General features: G+C 34.9%; 2 protein-coding genes and 1 long non-coding RNA gene across 7 annotated transcripts in view; 2 read left to right on the forward strand and 1 right to left on the reverse strand.

Moving 5' to 3' along the window:
• On the forward strand, positions 1–2586 carry Elp3 (elongator complex protein 3). The gene is made up of 9 exons (XM_003706100.3): positions 1–160; positions 241–482; positions 606–809; positions 878–1131; positions 1202–1391; positions 1461–1678; positions 1771–2031; positions 2100–2281; positions 2352–2586. Exons 1-9 carry the CDS (start codon positions 142–144, stop codon positions 2435–2437), a joined length of 1656 nt encoding a protein of 551 aa, XP_003706148.2. The 5' UTR covers positions 1–141; the 3' UTR covers positions 2438–2586.
• BtbVII (BTB-protein-VII) lies at positions 2363–14183 on the forward strand. 5 transcript variants are annotated; one of them, XR_013037768.1, is made up of 7 exons: positions 2839–3471; positions 3997–4350; positions 4438–4785; positions 4871–5000; positions 10001–10548; positions 11405–12270; positions 12326–14183. XR_013037768.1 is itself a non-coding variant. In XM_076530306.1 (6 exons), exons 2-6 carry the CDS (start codon positions 4039–4041, stop codon positions 11660–11662), a joined length of 1596 nt encoding a protein of 531 aa, XP_076386421.1. In that variant the 5' UTR covers positions 2363–2469; positions 3997–4038; the 3' UTR covers positions 11663–14183. The 5 variants fall into 5 exon arrangements, 4 of the variants coding, with proteins under 4 accessions (XP_076386421.1, XP_012147345.1, XP_012147346.1 ...); XM_076530306.1 differs by lacking the exon at positions 2839–3471 and adding an exon at positions 2363–2469 and having other exon boundaries at positions 11405–14183; XM_012291955.2 differs by having other exon boundaries at positions 11405–14183.
• LOC105663383 (uncharacterized) overlaps positions 13022–20112 on the reverse strand; it is a 23639-nt gene continuing 16548 nt past the window's right edge. Inside the window, exons 4-8 of the long non-coding RNA XR_001096882.2 lie at positions 18607–18779; positions 16063–16314; positions 14864–15505; positions 14696–14792; positions 13022–13158 (exon numbers count right to left, since the gene is read on the reverse strand). This is a non-coding gene — a long non-coding RNA (uncharacterized LOC105663383). The remainder of the gene's footprint in view (positions 13159–14695; positions 14793–14863; positions 15506–16062; positions 16315–18606; positions 18780–20112) is intronic.

Here is a 20112-nt window from a genome sequence, read left to right on the forward strand (position 1 = left end):
ACATAGCTTGAGAATTACGAAATGTTGCAGAACGTATGCATGCTTTTTTGAAGTTAACCTGAACTTCTCTTCAAAACAACAATCAAGATTTTTAACTTGTTTTAGAAAATACTGAATATATTGTTATTTTAAATTATCATCATGACTAGGAAGAAAAGAGGCAAGTTATTTTCTAAATTTTGTATTATAAAAAATGAAGAAAAGCAATTACTTTATTAAATACTTTATTTTCATTCTCAGAATTTGAACAGAGTAAGGAGGAACGTATGGTCATGACTATTGGAGAAATTATACAAGAGCTATTAAAGGCACATGCTGCGAATAAAGATGTTGATTTAAATAAATTGAAAACTCGGATCGCTTCCAAATATGGCTTAGAAGCTTCACCGAGATTGGTGGATATTATAGCAGCTGTGCCAGTTGATGCAAGAAACATATTAGTACCAAAATTAAAAGCAAAACCTATTAGAACTGCTAGTGGAGTTAGTATCACATGTTATAATCTATGTAACTAACAAGAACATGTTCATTATTAACTACATAATCAAACACATGATTTTCATATTACAGTGACATGCTTTCAATGGGTAATTTGATGTTTATAGATAGCTGTTGTGGCTGTAATGTGTAAACCACACAGATGCCCTCACATCAATATGACAGGGAACATTTGTGTGTATTGTCCTGGTGGACCTGATTCAGATTTTGAATATTCTACGCAATCTTATACTGGTTATGAACCTACATCTATGAGAGCCATACGTGCAAGATATAACCCATTTCTACAAACCAGACATCGTGTTGAACAGGTAAACATCAGCTTCTGTTGAATAAAAATAAAATTGCATCAAGTATTAAATGAGGAATGTTATTTCAGCTGAAGCAATTAGGACATAGTGTAGATAAAATTGAATTTATTGTTATGGGAGGAACCTTCATGTCTTTACCAGAAGACTACAGAGACTTTTTCATTCGAAATTTACATGATGCATTGTCAGGCCATGTTAGTAGCAATGTTGATGAAGCAGTAAAATATTCAGAAAGAAGTAAAACAAAATGTATTGGCATTACTATAGAAACTCGACCTGATTATTGTCTTAAAAAACATCTCTCTGATATGTTACGTTATGGGTATGTACCACAGTATTCATAAAACGAATTTTAGAGATTTTATTTTATATCCGAAAAATATTTCATATAGATGCACCCGTTTAGAAATTGGCGTACAATCCGTGTATGAGGATGTGGCACGAGATACTAATAGAGGACATACTGTTCGGGCAGTATGTGAAAGCTTCCAGTTATCTAAAGATGCTGGCTTCAAAGTAATAGCACACATGATGCCTGATTTACCAAATGTCGATATCGAAAGAGACGTTAATCAATTTATTGTAAGTCGAATCTATCAGTTAATCACATAATTATTTGAGATTCTTAATATTGAAATTTATTTTTTATAGGAATTCTTTGAAAATCCTGCTTTTAGAGCAGATGGATTGAAAATTTATCCAACGTTGGTAATACGAGGTACAGGCTTGTATGAGTTATGGAAAACTGGAAGATATAAAAGTTATCCACCAAGTGTATTGGTGGATCTTATAGCCCGTATTTTAGCTCTAATACCACCTTGGACTCGTGTATATCGTGTACAAAGAGATATACCTATGCCTTTGGTCAGGTAATATTAATTAATACATATAGTTAAGGTGCACATACTATTCATATTTCATTAAGTCCTTATTTATCTTATATTTAATTTTCAATATCTAGTTCAGGCGTAGAACATGGAAATTTGCGTGAATTGGCATTGGCAAGAATGAAAGATTTAGGAACTGATTGTCGCGATGTTAGAACTCGTGAAGTAGGAATTCAAGAAATACACCATAAAATACAGCCTTACGAAGTGGAACTTATACGACGCGATTATGTTGCTAATGGTGGATGGGAAACATTTTTATCATATGAAGATCCTACACAAGATATTTTGGTTGGATTATTGAGGCTGAGGAAATGTTCCAATGACACGTTTAGGTAAAATAACAACTAACAGTAAAAATTGAAAATAAAGAACAATTGTCTTAATCAAGTGTATTTTACAGGCCAGAACTTAAAGATAGATGTTCAATAGTGAGAGAACTTCATGTTTACGGCAGCGTTGTTCCTGTAAATGCTCGTGATCCCACAAAGTTTCAACATCAAGGCTTTGGGATGTTATTAATGGAAGAAGCTGAACGGATAGCTAGAGAAGAACATCAGTCACTCAAAATAGCTGTTATATCAGGTATGAATCATAAACATCATTTTAATGACATTAATAATATTTGTATAATGATATGATCATGTCTTTCCAGGTGTTGGTACAAGAAATTATTACAGAAAGATGGGTTACGAGTTGGACGGTCCGTATATGTCGAAAATGCTTACAGATTGCAAATAAACGCGAACTAATTTACACACCAAAAATTAAGTGTAATTATTATTCAACTTTTATTTAATATTATTTGTTATATCTTTCTTTAATTTTATATCAGTACAATAGGAAAGTTAAGTTTAATGAACAAAGAGGCATTCATATTTGGACACAAATGCTGAAAGTATTTTTCATTTTAATTTCCACCGCTAATAGCACTGGTATGTAGTTCCAGTCCCAATAGATACGGCAGGAATTGATAAGAAAAAGGAATCTTGTGACACAAAATATAAACAAAGATCATTAGATCTCAAAATCCCTGGAATTCCATTATCTTTATATCGAACCATTCTCAGATTCGAATGTCCGTAAATCCTTACATCTTAATATACCTAAGACCAAAAAACCGTAGATCCCAATATTTTTTGGTTCTTATATCACTAGATACTAAAATGCTTAGATCTTGAAATTCCTAGATATCAAAATATTTAGGTTCCAAAATTCTTGAGTGTAAAAATGTCTGGATCTCGAAATCTGTAGATACCAAAGTGTCTAAATTCTAAAATCCCTAAGTTCTAATAGTTTAAGATATCCCCCTATCTCGTATCCTTGATTATCAAAGTAGGAAGAAAATTTTGGAATCAAAATGTTTTCCAAAAGATAAGCGTCGTGCTTGACAGATCCTCGGTAGATGTCACTATAGGTTGGCCGCTATATTGATCAAGTTAGATTTTCTAAGGACGCATGTTGATAAGATCACGTATTTGTCGATTGTATAAGAAATTTGTTACAATATCAACATTCGTCGGGACGATTTTTGCGAGGTTCGCCATCGCGCGCCATCGTTGGATCGTAACTTTTCGCTTATGACGTCATTTGTGAATTACACAAGCGTCACCGCTCAGTCTGTTGTGGAAAATTTCGTCGAATTCATGGCAGCGCCGAACGAACTCTGTTTTTTCTAATCGAAATTCGAACGCCGGATTTTTCAACCATATCGCAACGTTCTGTGAACGTTTCCGGCAGTGTTTTTATTCCTGAGGAAACCCCGTTCGAATCGAGTAAGCAATTTTATTTGTTCTATCTGTGTCGTGATCATCGCGCGAATCTATATTTGTTGTATGGAATGACTGTAACCGTATTGTCCAATGATTTTTCTTTTGTTTTCCCGTTTCAATAACGCGGTAGTTTGCACTTCTATAGTTGTGTAAATTGTTGTTGTATTCGCCAAGAATGACAACTTGACCGCGAAATGAACTCATGAATTTGGCTCGAGTTTTTGTCTTTATTAGTAAACGTTTGAAAGGCATTGTAAATTGTTGAAACATATTCTTTTTTTATGAACAATAACTCTCATCTCATTGACAGTTTTATGTTTGCATTTAATGCCATTTTTTTTTAGTCAGTGTATTTGATTATTATGAGTCACTTGCTCTTTTATGTCTTTGTTTTCCTTTTTATATTATTAGAAAAAAATGATACACTTTATGCAAAGTGTTTAGTGTTTAAAACCGAAAGCATTATAAAATGATTTTGTTTACTATGAAGATAATTTATAGGAAACTAAATAACACATAATTTTACAGGTATAATTATTGTTTTTGGCTGTAATTTGGCAGCTTGTTAAAATGTCGATGCAGCAGTTTTGTTTACGATGGAACAACCATCAACCAAATTTTATTTCTGTATTTTCAAGTTTGTTGAACAATGAAACCTTAGTAGATGTAACGTTGGCTGCCGAAGGGAGACACCTTCAGGCGCATAAAGTTGTACTGTCCGCGTGCAGTACATATTTTCAATCATTGTTTACTGTGAATCCATGCCAACATCCAATTGTAATATTAAAAGATGTAAAATTCTCTGATTTAAAAATCATGGTTGACTTTATGTACTATGGAGAAGTGAACATATCACAGGATCAGTTACCATCAATTATAAAGGTACACAGATATTCATAAATATTTTGTATAATTTGGGTATTTAAGAAAGCATTAATAATAAAGTGCTATTTGTGTTTTGTTATATAGACTGCAGAGAGTTTAAAAATAAAAGGGCTTGCAGAAATGCATACTGCTTCTTTAACTAAATGGCCAAGTAGTGAACCAGGGGGAGGAGATCGTGGTGAATCTTGTTCGCCCAGTCCATCTCCATTATCTCCATCTTTTAGAAGAAAGAGGCTAAGAAAATCATCTACAGGCTCAACATCTGGGTCTGGTGATAAACCAGAGGAAATGAATGAAATCACATTAGTTGCTACCAATATTGTAAAACCAGAACCATTGATAGTTTCACAAGAAAGTGGTGAGAGCCTAAGAAGACCAATAAATACCAGTACTGAATCTCAAGGAAGCATAGATGAAGATCAAATATCCATTGTAAGTAAAATTTCATTACACTAATGTTTGTAACTGCATGTGTATATTATGAAAACTTAGATACAGAAAATGAAACTTATTTCAGATGAGCAACATGGAGAACAGTTCTGCAACAACACCGGCACAAAGCGATGGATCACTCCAAGATGTGAGTCAACAATCAGGAGGAAACGTGGCACAGAGTTCACTTTCTTCACAACCACCTACACATCAAGGTAAGTAATTATTTACATTGTGTTGGGTTGACCTACATGCTGTAATGTAACAAAATATTTATAGTACATAGTATGAATTATTATGAAAAGTTTTATTAGTGGTAGCAAAGATAATGATATCAATTTTAAGTAGCACTTTCTTTAAGGAAGTACATATGTAATATGAATTGTATAATAATGTATAGTACAAAATATTATATTTGTATAATTTATTGATAGAACAGTCTTTTAATGGTACCATAAAAGAATTTCTCTTAAATTTGTAATACTGGCGTAATTTTTATCACGCAATTTTGGAGACCCTACTTTCTTATTTGTGCACAAACGGCAATAATTTAATTTTAAACATGCATGATGTCTGCCTCTCACACAGTTACCTTGGTAGTTTAGTAGTTAAGCGCGGTCTATAGCAAGCGTGGTGGGTATTGAAAGTGCATGTCAACAAATGAAATTTACACACATTATATGCTGGCACAGATGCGTTTAAATGTACTGCACAAGGAAAAATCAACAGACGTTTGACATGAAAATAGAGCGAAAATTCAGGAAAAGTGAAAACTAGTAGCATAAATTTTCAATGCAGGCTAGTCTCATTCATGAAATTCACCATGGTACACAGATACATAGCACACAATGTATAATGTTCTTTCAGAGGACAGTCAAATCAGGCCTTTAACATTGTCAAGTGTGTATGTGTGCCTTGCTCTGTCCTTTAATTTGGTGAAGTTGTACACATTGTTTTCCTCTACTTTGAACGAATAATAATGTGCTTTAAAATGTATCTGTGCCATGCCATAATTCTGCTCTTAATATTCCCATATATATATATACATATATATTTCATTATTTCCACAGACCTTTTTTTACAAATACTTAATTCTTTTCTGCTTAAAGCTTAGCATTGTCTTTTTTTCTTTTCACACATAGTAGCGTACAGCATTTCATTTTGTACGGATTAGATATTTTCTCCAATTCTATAATTTTATTTCTAATAAACAATTATTGCCGAATTGCCTCTTTATTTATCAACTATTATACTATATTATACAATAAATAATAAGTTTCAATGTCACATTTTTCTTATACCACACAAATATTTAATTTCACTTTGCCTAACAATTATAAAATTTGGTATTTCATTCGAGAACACATCTCATACGTATGATACATATAACTAGTATTTATTCTTGCATTAATTAAAGATAGAAGAAAAAGCATATAGTCAGTGTTGAAATAATTCCTGTGCTCTGACCAAAGTATGAACCGGTCTGTTCCACAGGATTACAATGGACTATTATGGAGCATACATATCCACGTTTCGCTCTGTCCTCGTGTCAAACGAATCTGTCGATCCAAGCGTCATCAGCTTTTACCACGCCCGAAATAACAGCTTCCTCGGCAATCAGCGATCAGTACTCTGGTACCAGCACGACTGGTAGCAGTTGCGCCCTGACGAATTATCCGAACTCCTCCCACGGGACGTTGCAGCACGCATCGTCAGGCGGGCCTTCACCGTCGACACAGTGTCCCAGTAACTGCCAGAGCCCTTGTGCCAGTCCGCAGACCGCAATTAAGAGGAAACGATCAACGAATCCGCAGGCGGACGAGAACTTTATCAGGGCGTTAGACGCAGTCCGTTACGGTGGTATAGGGTTCTGTAAAGCGGCCAGGATGTTCGGCGTGAACAATCGAACACTTTGGCTCGAGTATAAAAAACGTGGTTACCCGAACAACCGACCGAGCTTGAAGTCGAGGGTCAAGCAAGAAGTGAATTCCTCGCCGCCCCCAGCCCAGTCGACGCAACCGGTCAATTCGCAGAGCCCCACGCCGATGGGACCTCCCACCACACCACACAGTACACACAATACCCACAGCACGCATACCATGCTGACCACTCACAGTCCTCATACGATGTTAAGTGGTTACATAGATAGTAGGCATACAGATTATGCGTTGCCCAGCACCACGATGCCAATCAATTTACACGGCGTTAACTATAACGCGATGTGAACTGGCCACGACTCGACGCGCATGGTTAATTGTATAGACGAGCTTCAGAAGTATTAGGCATTGGTGTAACTAGATAAAGAACAGGGTGGTCCTTACAGAGTATGGACTGTATCCTTACATCCCGTAAGGGATGTAGAATGTTTTATTAAAAATTTCCAAATTTTTAAATGCACCTTGGTACCTAAAGTGGAATGGTGGTCCACCCTGTACAAAGTCGTAGTTACGCCAGTGGTATTAGGTCTACGTGTCGTGAAGCCGAGTTAGCCGGTTAGATACTCATTGATGACATGGAAGAGATGTCAACACTCTAATGGTCACAAGTTTCATGCAACCTTGGCATTTACAGTTTTTAGTTCTCTTTTGTAACAATCTTAACTAATTGGAGTGATCTTCCTATTTTATATTTTTACTTTGCGTAGACATTGTATCATAGAGTGTAATGATAATCAGTATTTTAATATTTGAATTTACTCATTTCATGGGTATCTTATTAACAATATTACTGTGAGTATTGTTTGAATGTGAAATCGGAAATGTATTAATAAGTGTAAAATGTTAAATGTCAGAATGAGAGCATGAAACGGACCGTTACAGCGTTAGCCGAGAATACATTTTCAAATATTTATTTGATCCCTGTAAGAAACTTGTAATATCATATAGAGAACTCGAGTTGAAGGGGGACGTCTATACATTACAAAACTTTATACTTTATATTTTATACTTCACAGAGGTTTTTTTTATAGTAGAGTAAATGAAATCTATGTAAATGAGAATGTTGTGTAGCTAAGAACTCTTGGACAATTCTTAATTCTAATGTCAAGTGTACTGTTACACTGTATTTAAATATGGTCCAGCTTTCTAAATCCGAATTATCTTTCCTTTGTTTTCTGAAGAATTTAAGGTATAATTTTTGGACATAAAATTTCATGAGCGAGCTCTTAGCGTACAACAAAGCATTTGTGTTGATAGTGTCGTCCAATACCGGAAGCTTCGGCGGACGGATACGAGTTCCGGAACAGGTTCCTTTAGTTTAAACGGTATCGTTTGAAATGTGAAATTAACGATGTGATAGAGAGCACACGGAGATAACCGTGAACGAATATATTTGCTTGTTTGTGATTTCAAATATTTATGAACGGATTATTGAACATTTCTCCTTTTTTTAATTTGTCGATTTATACGAGGGTCTGTAAATTCTAAAGTTGGCGTAATAATCCTTCACGTGCACGAAGTGCCGCGAAATATTCTGCCAACTTTAGCGCATATACCAACGTCGTATGAACTTTTGTACATAGTAAATAAAGTAGCGATATAGTTAAACGGAAAAATGAAAAATATATCGATGTGTATTTGCACAGCAATTGAACTGTAACAACTTGTTTACGAGCAAGGTGATCGAAGTCAATACATGTATTACAATCAATTGTTCGGTATCGATAAGAAACATTTTATTCGTTAACGAAGGAATAATTTGTTTAAATTAATTACCGTTTAAATTACTTTGTGTAACATTTTAATGGGACTTCTTTCAAATATTTATTTAAGAAATTTCGTTGTATACAGGATGTATCATAAAATATGATTTTTATTAGGGAAAATATATGACTAAATGAATTTTAATAATTTAGATAATAGTTCAACTGATTTAGATGATAAGTAAACTTGTAATCTTTTATATCGAATATATTTTAAAATGTAGAAATCTATTTGAAAAGACTTTATTGATTGAATTTATTTGTACGTTATGGTACACCCTGTATATGGATACAAACTACAGGGTATAAGATTAACGCGCAGGTTCACATCAGTACAAATTGTCAAATTCCACTTTTTAATTGAGAATCAATTTTATTATAAGATATGTTTATTACGAACGTTTCAGCGTTTTAACATTATTAATCGTTTATCTAATATTAATTTGTATAAAAGTATTTTTTTATTTAACTGTTAAATAGTCGATCCTTTTATTTACACGTCGATTTTTTATTTGTATACCTACTGCTGTTTAACAAAAAATCAGTAAAGTAATGCATGTATTGAAAAAATTACGATAAGAGAATCTATCATTATTTATCGGAAAATTTATTTTTTAATTCTACTTTAATCGATGATTAACGATAATTGAGATTGTAATCCAATTTTATTCCTTTATGAATAACGAAAACTATTGAATCCATTGTTATCATTGTTCTTTCGTTTTCTAAATACTTGTACAAAGCGATAGATATAAATATAGGATGTTAACAAAATGTTGATAGCAATGTATACTCTTACACACTGATATTTCATCCCTGTAAGTAACAGGGAGGTAAAAAAAAGAAACTAATTTAAATTACTATCGAATTTTATAATGCAGAGGGTCGAGATTAATGTGTCAGTGTTATGTATAACGCCTGTAATAAATCACGTGAAGGAAGAATATCATTCAAACTTATTTCCGGTCAATTAGAATCTTCATTATTGTCAGAACAAATTTTCATTCGTTAAATTAAAACAGTGTATCATTTTTCATTTAATAATTTATCTGTGCCCGCATATCAAATGTACACCAATTATATCGCCTTAGTGCACAAATGTATGTCCATGTTACATGTATATTTAATACATTTTAAAGGAATAATTCCTTTATTTTGTATTATAGAAATATTTGTGCATTTTTATCTTATACAGGCTGAGCCAGTAAAATGGTTGTGTAAACATTTGCATTAAATGTGTAGCATTTGTAGTCTGAAGGTGACCTTCAGTTGACCTTCAATCTCAAACATACTTTATATTGTATCACACAGTTCATTTACACAAAAATTTTCAAAAATCCTCAAGCTAACTTCATGACCTTGAAGATCTACAAACAAAATGCTATACATCCCTTGTATCAAATCAAACAATTCTCAACATCTAAAAATCAGTCAATTATTAATTAATTGATAAAAATCAATTTTCCCTGTTTTTAATTGAGACTGTTCCTGTTACTAAATATCTTTACATTTCAGTAGTGTGCAAGCAGACAGCAGTGAAAAGGTGTCGTCTGTTGACCCGCCAGCCCCGCGTGAAGAAGGAGCCGAATCATTTATCCCCGGACAGCGAGACGTCTCCGCACATCGTGTCATCTTCGGTGCACGCGACGACGCCCACCTTGAATCTGCCGCAAACCTCAAAAACTTGGGAGGAGACTCGAATCACCTCATCGCCGCCGCAATCGATCCTGGTGAACCAACCCAGCAGCCTGTTGACCGTCACCACATCGACGAACCTGTTGACCGTGCCACAACCATCCTACCTGATGAAACAACACTCACACCCGATCTTGTCTAGTCAGCAACAGTCCACCAGCGGTAATTACTGGATTCATAGACAGCACTCGAATCCGGAGTTCCCTGGGAGGACTACTAGTCCCTCCATCGTTGTGGAACCGGCGCCTGTTGTTAAAACGGAAGAGGACGTCCCGGAAGAGTCGGTTGTTACTACAGAAAGTGGAGGTTCTACTTCTGGACTTAGGGTGAAGACCACGGAACTTAGGCGAAGCTCTTCGTCTCCTCAGGTATGGGTGTGGAGGAGTATAGTACTGTGCAGTTTCAAGGTTTCAAAATGAGAAAGTATTGAAGTCTTAAAGTACTAGTGTCTGAAGTTTTAAAGTCACAAGATTTCAAGGTTCCAAGATTCCAAGCTTGGGAAGTTTCCATAGTCCCAAAATTCCAAGGTTGTAGACTCCCAAGCTTGAGAAGTTTTCACAGTCCCAAAATTCCAAGGTTGCAAACTTCCAAGCTTGAGAAGTTTCCATAGTTCCAAAATTCCAAGGTTGTAAACTCCAAAGCTTGAAAAGTTTCCATAGTCCCAAAATTCCAAGGTTGCAAAATCCCAAGCTTGAGAAATTTCCACAGTCCCAAAATTCCAAGGTTGTAAACTCCAAAGCTTGAAAAGTTTCCATAGTCCCAAAATTCCAAGGTTGCAAAATCCCAAGCTTGAGAAATTTCCACAGTCCCAAAATTCCAAGGTTGCAAACTCCCAAGCTTGAGAAGTTCCCAAGGTCCCAAAATTCCAAGGTTGTGAACTCCCAAGCTTGAGAAGTTTCCAAAGTTCCAAAATTCCAAGGTTGCAAACTCTCAAGCTTGAGAAATTACCAAAGTCTCAAAGTCCCAAGCTTGAGAAGTTTCTAAAGTTCTAAGGTTGTAAAGCCCCAAGGCCTCCCTGTAAAGTCCCAAGGTTGTGTAGTCCTTGGCCTTCCTGTAAAGTCCCAAAGTTATGTAGTCCCAAAGCCTCACTATAAAGTCCCAAGATCTCAGAGTCTCAAAGTTCTAAGACTTCAAAGTTACAAAGTTCAAAAGTCCCAAAATTCCCACATTCCAAAGTTCCAAGATTTGACCACACTCTAATCTGAATTATCAAATCTATTACAGACTACAACCAGAGAATCCAGAGAAAGCACAGGAGACCAACGTTTGGGTCACTGTCCAGTCCTTCGTCCAGGTCCAGCCCTAGGTTGCAATCACTGTTGGAACACCATAGACGCCCACGGTAGAACGCTAAGAAGAAAGACGAAGTATCATTGTCCCGAATGTCAGACCAACCTCTGCATCGTACCCTGTTTTCAAGAATACCACGAGCAACGTCGAGAGCTGAAGCTGAAACCTCTACCGAAAACTAGTTCCGTCTAATGCGTCCTTGTTTGTAAATCTTGTTTGATCAATTGTGAGCACACGTGATACGTGTGCAGAAAACAAGTCCTTTTTGCTGTTGATCGACGATCAGAGTCCTTTATCGAGAATCTGAGATGTCGTGGTGTCTTTTTGAGGTGCTTGCTGGCCTTGATGATGAAAGATACTTACAGTAAAATTGATTTTGGAAATTTTAGACGAATTAAGGTGCGTCGAAAGAGTCTTTCGATGCGAGCTGATTGTTGTTTGCCTTACCAGATGATATTTTCAGAAACGAAGACGAATTGACTAGATAACGAAAGTTCCTAAGGATATTAGCAAAGTGACACCAAGAAACAGAATTGTAAATTAATCATTTTGTCGATTAATGTTTAGCTGTAATCGGATACGATGGTATTCAAGATTTTCGAACTTTGTGACTGTTAATCATTGGTCTCCGATTCGAACTTCAAATTGCACTTCGAGTTGGAATGATTTTGTTGGTAATGTACGGTTTTTGGCGGCTCTTTTGAAAATATAAGTCAGGTGACTTACCTTATCACAAGAGATTGCTACAGATTATGCAAATCTTTTAGAGAAAAGGGTGTGAATACAAATTCTTCTAAAAGGTGCTTTACACTGACGATATTATTTTAAAAAGAACAATTTAATGTTTTGTGTTAGGTGTCAGCCTTGTAGTTTTAAAGAAGCTTCTCAAAAGCCGTACAGTATCATCTTTTTGTATTGATATTGGCTTCACAGTGTTTCGAAGTCTTTTAATATTTATTTCTTTTCTGGACTCAGACATTTTGAGTCACTAACGTTTCCAAGGAACCTCTATCCGTAATTGTTGAGTAATCTTCTTGCAATCTTCTTCAATGAAGTTGTAGGGAAACCATTTTGGTTTTCTTTGCTGTTATAACAAATATTCTCAACGATAGAAATAATCAGTTATTATTATTTTCAATCATTGAAGTAATTCTATTTCATTCAAATGAAGTAATGCAATTGTTAAGGCTAGAGATGTATTTTTGAAATTATTTTTTTGTCTGTTTTTTAATTACATTGAAGAAAGATCATTAATAAAAAAGTACTGCGAAGAAAACGAATTATTAAATTTAGATAAGATAGCGTCTTTGAATTAGAAATTTATTTTTATTTTAATTGTATAGATCATAATTTTTATAAATACATTGTGAAGAATATAAATTCGTGTAATAATAAATGAGTGATTTGTCAAGTCACAAATAAAGTAAAAGGCATATTGCGATCTTTGCAGCTGCAGAGAAGAATTTTTCAAGGAGTAAATATTGTATGTTCGAGGAAAACACGGAGCAAGAGTCCTTTGACGATATTGAGCGCAGCAAATATTAACACGAAAGGACGAGGGGTTGTTTTCTTGGAATTGAAACGAAGCCACGGTAAAATATTTGACAAAGAACAACCATGGTTTTCCTGGCATTGATTAACCAGGTTTTTCACTTTTTTTGGCTATCGTTTTCCATTTGCGAATCGTCCTAAACAAAAAGAAACAATAAATGTAATTGAAAAAGGGGTGCAATATATAGATTGAATTTTATTTAAATATAGGTGTCTCACCAGAAAGAAACAAGGCTATAAAATGTTTCATATTAAAAAAATTATTCTTATGGAACATTCTGTACTCTTGCATAAAATGTACTTGTTGTTTGTAGTCCGTGTAAAATTAATTTGTCACGAAATACAACTCCGTTATATTTATCTACTTTGTCTCGTATCGTTTACTTTGCAAGTGAGAAACATTGTAACCATTGCATATAATCTGATGCGATCGATCGATTTTACACGGACTATATAATTGTATCTAATAAAACGATTAATTTATTTGTATACGCGTGTAAATAACCGTGCCGCTTGATTGTACATATTTTTATCGACTTCCGGTTTCGACGGAAGCTGCAGATTGACATTGACAAAAGAGGAAACCCGCATTTTTGATATTACAAAGTGTAGCAACAATCTCCGCTGGAGAAACGTGTATTTTGTGCATTTATTGGGATGATTGTCTTTTTTTTGGAAGCAACGAACGAGAGACAAAAAGAGAGTATAGTTTTCTATAGGCGAGAAAAAAACTTTTGGACTTTGTCGAAGATACGAAGTATTTTGCACCCGTTTGCAAGGTTTTATTACAGAGATGTTATATGTATAGTATACGTATGTTTGTTATAAAAATGTAAAAAAAAAAAACAGAAGATTAACGAGAGTGTATCGAGCATCGTCCAAAACTTTGTACTTTGTCCTTTATCCCTGAACAAGAGCTTAGCACGCAGATATGTATTTTTTTCTCCCCGTGGATCTGTGTTTGCGAACGATATGATGTATTGTTCCCTGATCACATAATCGCGCACCTCGTGACAAACTCAAGAGGATGTAGCATACATGCAATATATATTTTTTGTCAGCGTTACGAGCATACTGTACGGCAGTTGTATCGAGTAATTACATTTTATGTAAACCTAGATTAAGATTCGTAAGTGAACGAAATAAAAAGAACGTGATCCAATGTTGTATGTGTGTACAACTATTATTACCTTATCATTAATCTATTAGACACCTGTCTTGTACAGTATACTTTCAAGCTAGTTACATAACTATATTCTCATTTAACATTTTAGTTGTATTATCATTTTCTAAGAACAAACAGATATATGAGAAGTACTTGATAGAATACAGTATTCAATTATTGATACTTTAGCACAAATTCATATTTTAACATGTACAATTTGCATTTAACATTTTAGTTGTATTATCATCTTCTAAGAACAAACAGATACATGAAAAATACTTGGTAGAATAAAGTATACAATTATTGATACTTTAGAACAAATTCATGTTTTAACATGTACATTGCAGTTAATTAAAAACTGAAGAATCTGGTACTTCAGAAATCTGATGATTATACTGAAAACTTGAATTTATATATTCAAAACTTGACAAACTTACACACCTGAAAATAAAAAGAAATTAGAAAGTTAAAGATTTCTAGATTCATAAATATAAAAAATTGAATCATACCACTAAGCTTAATAAAATTAAAGCTGTACAAAGTAAACTTTGATCACCAAACATGCACCAATCCACTGTTCCAGAAATCCCTCCTTCATAACAATCTCTGAAAGTGTTCAAGAACGCGTACCTGATATATTGATAATCAGAAAAAAGGGGGAGTTTTTTTGGCGATACGTGAAAGAAGAGGCAGGGTCAGCCGTTTTGTTTCTTCCGTTGCAAGCTGACGCCAGAGAAGGTGGCGTGTAGCCCCTTGGACATAACGCGAGAACGGAAGGAGAGGGCGTCATCTTGGATCCCCAAAAGCCACGGCGATATTGTACGTGCAGCCGCTGCCCTGTCACAGCTGGTTCCCTCGTCTCGTTTCTATCCAAGGATATCTCGATCCAGGAACGGAAAGTCACGGATTAATCGTTCACCACCCTTGCTGCCCTCGGCTTTGCGACGATCGAACCATCGGGGCGGTTGATCTCGTTAGGGTGACGTTTAAATCACATTATGCAGACTGATCGGTTTACCGGTCGTTCAAGCTTGAAACAACGCACCCTACATGCTTTTCATATCGTGATAAGATAATTTGTCGGTTCTTTTCATTATTTTTTATGGGTGTTCATATGGAAATTTTAGGGAAGGGTAATTTGATGATTAGGTCTATAGTTAATGGATAAGTTCTTACTCTATGTAGCTGTACATACTGCATAGGTTGTTATGGAACTGTTACTTGTAGATGAATTGTATGATGTGTAGGTTAAGTGTCCGTCGCCCACTCTGAATGCATCTTTAGTATTTGATCAACAAGTATTTCTCAGGCTGTATTCGCTTATAAATATAATATACATAACTACAATCTTATTATACATGTTACTTTTTTCAACGTATCAGAATTATTATTGATCAAGAACTTCATTTAATCAGTACTAATTATTTATAACTGTGTTTGCTCTTCTAGGATAGTAATTGCAGTTTGGAAATGCTTTGCGCTGAAATTGGATCACGTGGAATTGAATCGTGCCGAAATTAGGTAATATGGAATTGAACCGTGCTGAAAATGAATTACGTGGAATTGAAATGCGTCAAAATTTAATCACGTGGAATTGAACCGTGTCAAAATGAAACACGTCAAATTGAATGTCGTCGAATTGAACCACGTTCAATAAAATTGAAATCTATCGAATTTTGTTAATTCCCTCGCCACTCCGATTAAACCGAAAGTTAAGTTCCAAAGTTTAAAGTTGAAATACCGTCATCGACTTTCCGAACAATTACGTATCTAACATATATTACAATTTTCGTGACAGTAAAAAAAAAATATTAAAGACAATAATTTACAATGATCAACAAAATGTATGCAGTACATTGTAGTTCTTTAAACTTACCAATTGTCCTGACACTGATAGAACGATAATGTAAATAGAAACGCGAGACTTTCACGGAACATTCGAACCGAATGAACTTTACCTGCATCCCAAAGTTCAGTCGAACTTAATGGCCATGCTAGATGATAAGGTTAAAGGTTATCGTTCGAGGTACGACGAAAGAGGGAACAGCAGATCGTAGCCATGAGACACGTCCGCGGCTCCGCCCTCGAAACCCTTAATATTCCACCCCCGGCACCACTGACATGCGCCCTGCAAATATTTCACGGTGGTTCTCAAACGTCTCTTCGAATGAAATATCTATCGGAAAAAACTTTCGAATCGTTCGAAATTATTCAACTAATTTTGTTCTTCAATTTTTAACCTCTATCTGCGTCTGACACACGCTTTATTTTTAGTTGATTGTCGTTTAATCATTGACACAATTTAATAGATAACTTTTGAAACGAAGTTGAATATCTTTGAAAATCTGTTCTTGAAATAAATATCTACCTTGTTATATCATATAGAATTTTGATTGTTCACGTTACATTTTTATTAGGTTGGCAATAAAAATAAATAACTTTTTAGTTTTGGGTTGGTATTTTTGTGATAAAGAATGGTCAACTTCATTTCAATACTGAAAGCGCGTTGTATCGCATGTACCTCGTGTGTGGAAAATGAATATAAGAAAAGTTAATCTACTCGGTTTAATATCATGATCTGCGTGAATTTTATACATTTTTATACGGATTAACCCTTTATGCATATATGTATATATGTCCAAACAAAATCGTCTACAGAAAATAGTAGATTCAATGATAATCGAAATATACAACAACCTGTAACGATGGGGATACGTATCGTGTAAAACACGATGTATCTAAACAACGAATCGAACGATCGCTCGCTATCGAGAAACGAATTCCGGCAGAAGGGGGTCCCCATAAACCTGTCACAGGAAAAAAGAAGAAATCGAAACACCTGTGATTAGTCCTAGGATCACAGAGAAACGGCACGGTTAATCGATAGTTAAGCAAACACGTGAACTTCGTAGCTAATAGCGTGTCAAATCTAGCGGAGGGTGATCGGCAAAGCATGTCAGCTGTGTCCACACCGATACTTTTCAACCGTGAACTTTTAAACAACCGAAAGCAGTTGATTTATTGACTCGTAGATACTGTCGGATCTCTAGTCGATGTCTGATCACCCCTGTCAAATTTCCCTTTCGGAACATGTTCTACTTGCAAATGGACATCATTTACGAGGCCCCAATTAATTTCCAATAGCTAACCTATTAATCCAATGCTAATAAAATCACAGTTAGACAGGTATATTACGCACACCACATATTACGTACTTATATTTTATTACAAAATAAATTTTACATGTTAAGAGTTTACAAGTTAACAACACTATTAGAAAGAATTTACTTTCTACACTTATTTTAGGTTATCGTGTTTCGAACAAATAAAAAATGTAACGAGTTGAATTTTTATAAAAAAATGGACTTGTTTCACTTTTGTTACGAATGATTGACACATACAAGGTTATATTTTTCACATTTCGGAAAGTTGCGAGACTTCAATTCGACCGAGCAACAATCGAAGATATATCGAGATCGACGCATCCGGCTGTAATGGCGGCTGAAGTGTTCGACATTAGATCACGACTGAGCGCATATTGCTCAACGATTTGGGAACGCAAATAGAAGTAACAGAGGGATTAAAACAGTTTGTGGTCAAACACAGAGGCTTTCCAGATCTGAATGGTAGAAACGGTAGATCGTTCGTGCGAGAAAGTGCACCATGGGTATTGTATAGGATCCACGGGAACAGGACTCGTCTTTCTATGGGATCGACGATGCGTCATAATAGTCGGTAGTGTATTCAAAGGGTGATTCGCCACCTTATATTACTCGGCATTAGAGCGTGGCTCAACAGACTATTCGAGGATCGACTGATTCATTTTCGATGATCGCTCGAAACCTTCTAAATCCGCGCGTTGACTTTCAATGCATCGACTTTCTAATAATCGATCCAGAAAAACTTTACTATTCAACTTTATTACTCGTTTTAGGAAACGGAGGATTGCGGAACTCTGCGAATTCGTACAGCTTCGAAGTTGGTAAATATTTTATGGTTTGAAAAGATATTTTCTGGAGGTTTTGTAAGTTTCAGAAAATGAAAATTTGGAGATGTGAAGATTTATAAATTTGACAACTTGTATACTAAACTAGTTAACCTACAAACTTGTCAATCAGCTGACTTGTTAACCTGTTGACTTGTAACTTCTACACTACTGAATTCATTAACTTGTCAACTTGTTATCTTATCAACTTGACAATCTGTCAACTCGCCAACTTGTCAACTCACCAACTTGTCAACTTGTAAACTCGTCAACATATAAACTCATAAATTTGAAAGCGCATATAGAACCTAGTAAATATTGAAAAGTGCTAAAACAGTACGCACGTATGACAAAACAAGTCGAGCAGAAGAACATAAAAGTATTTCCATCGCCATGAAGTTCGAACGTAATCTTTAGCCAGAGAATTATGATTACGTTTCTGGTTGGTCCGAGTGTGGTGGTGGTGGTCGAGTGTACGACGGTGGTCTCAATCTCCTCCGAAATTTCGTCGGGCCTGATGTCTGTAAGTGTCCTTACGATCTTTGCTTTACCCAATATCTTCTTGGCTCCACGTTCACCGGGTCCTTCCACTGCGACGTTTAGCTTTCCTGGTGGGGGTACTTTTATTAAAACTCCCGTCAATAGTGCGGCGAGGAGGCGAGCAGGGAGGATCCTACTACAGGACGAGGCTTGCGCTTTATACAATGCTACAGCATGTGCTAGAGGCCAGATATCGAAAGAGACTGAAATCCTCTCTGTATTTTTCCTTCTTCGGCTACACGCTTTCATTTTAAAAACTCTTTTAAATAATACAACCAAATGTATAAAAATGTACGTATACTTTAATGTATTTAAAAGTGACAACAGGTAAAATAGTTTAATTTATTACTTCTTGATTTACTGTCTTTGTGATTGATTTGAAGAAAATGATGAATGTTAATAAATTTCTTTTAAAACAAAATGGCGCAGAATGAAAAGTAATGTGTATGTAAATTGACGTATTCGAAGGTAGGTATAAGTTGTACATATAAATTGATGTATTTGAAAGTAAGTATAAATTGTACATATAAATTGATTTATTTAAAGCTAAGTAAGAATTATTTAACAATTAACAACTTATTGATTGACTTTTTAAAATATTTATTAAGAGATAAATTTGAATGAAAAACTTTTTTTAACAACAATAAAAAATGTATGAAGAGCAACATGTGTGCAAATTGATATTCTTGAATATGTAAATAATTAAATAATTGCTTCATTAATAATTGACTATTTTTATAAACGAATCAAGGCGAATGATAAAATGTAGAGGTTAGTTTTTTATTATATCGCAACAACTCGACCGTTGTTTGTAGCTTTAAATACATATTAAATATCCACGATACCCGAATTTAACACGCTTCAAGTAACTGTTGAAATTCGAAATAACGGATCTAAAGAACGCAAGGTGTCCCTTGTGCGTCAGTACCCTCGATTTTTAATTAAATCTTACAGAATACAAGGGATGAAAGAAACATCTCCCCTTAAACATCGCACCACGTCTCGTGTTCTAAATAACTAAGATACGTCTTGCAGTTTATTCGACCTATTTACTCCCTCCTCAAAATTAAAACGCGAAAGATTTATCAAAACCTTGAAAGTTTGTTAAAATGTAATTATTTCGTCTTTAATCAACGTTGATTTATTTCTAAAATTAAATAAATAAAATATTATTTAAAATAGAATATACATTTCTAAAATAAAATATATACATGTGATTTTTTCCTGTCTTAAAATATAAATGATACACTTAATTTCTAAAATAAAATATGTATAAGATTCTGCATTTAAAAAATATTGTAAATTACATTCGACGTTCGAATATTACCAGTGAAAATTTATTGGTACTCCGAAGGAAAAAAGAACACGAGGAATGCATGTGTGAACGGGTTGCAATAAAAA

This window comes from Megachile rotundata, chromosome 4 (genome assembly GCF_050947335.1).
Source record: "Megachile rotundata isolate GNS110a chromosome 4, iyMegRotu1, whole genome shotgun sequence".
Taxonomy (NCBI): Eukaryota; Metazoa; Arthropoda; class Insecta; order Hymenoptera; family Megachilidae; genus Megachile; species Megachile rotundata.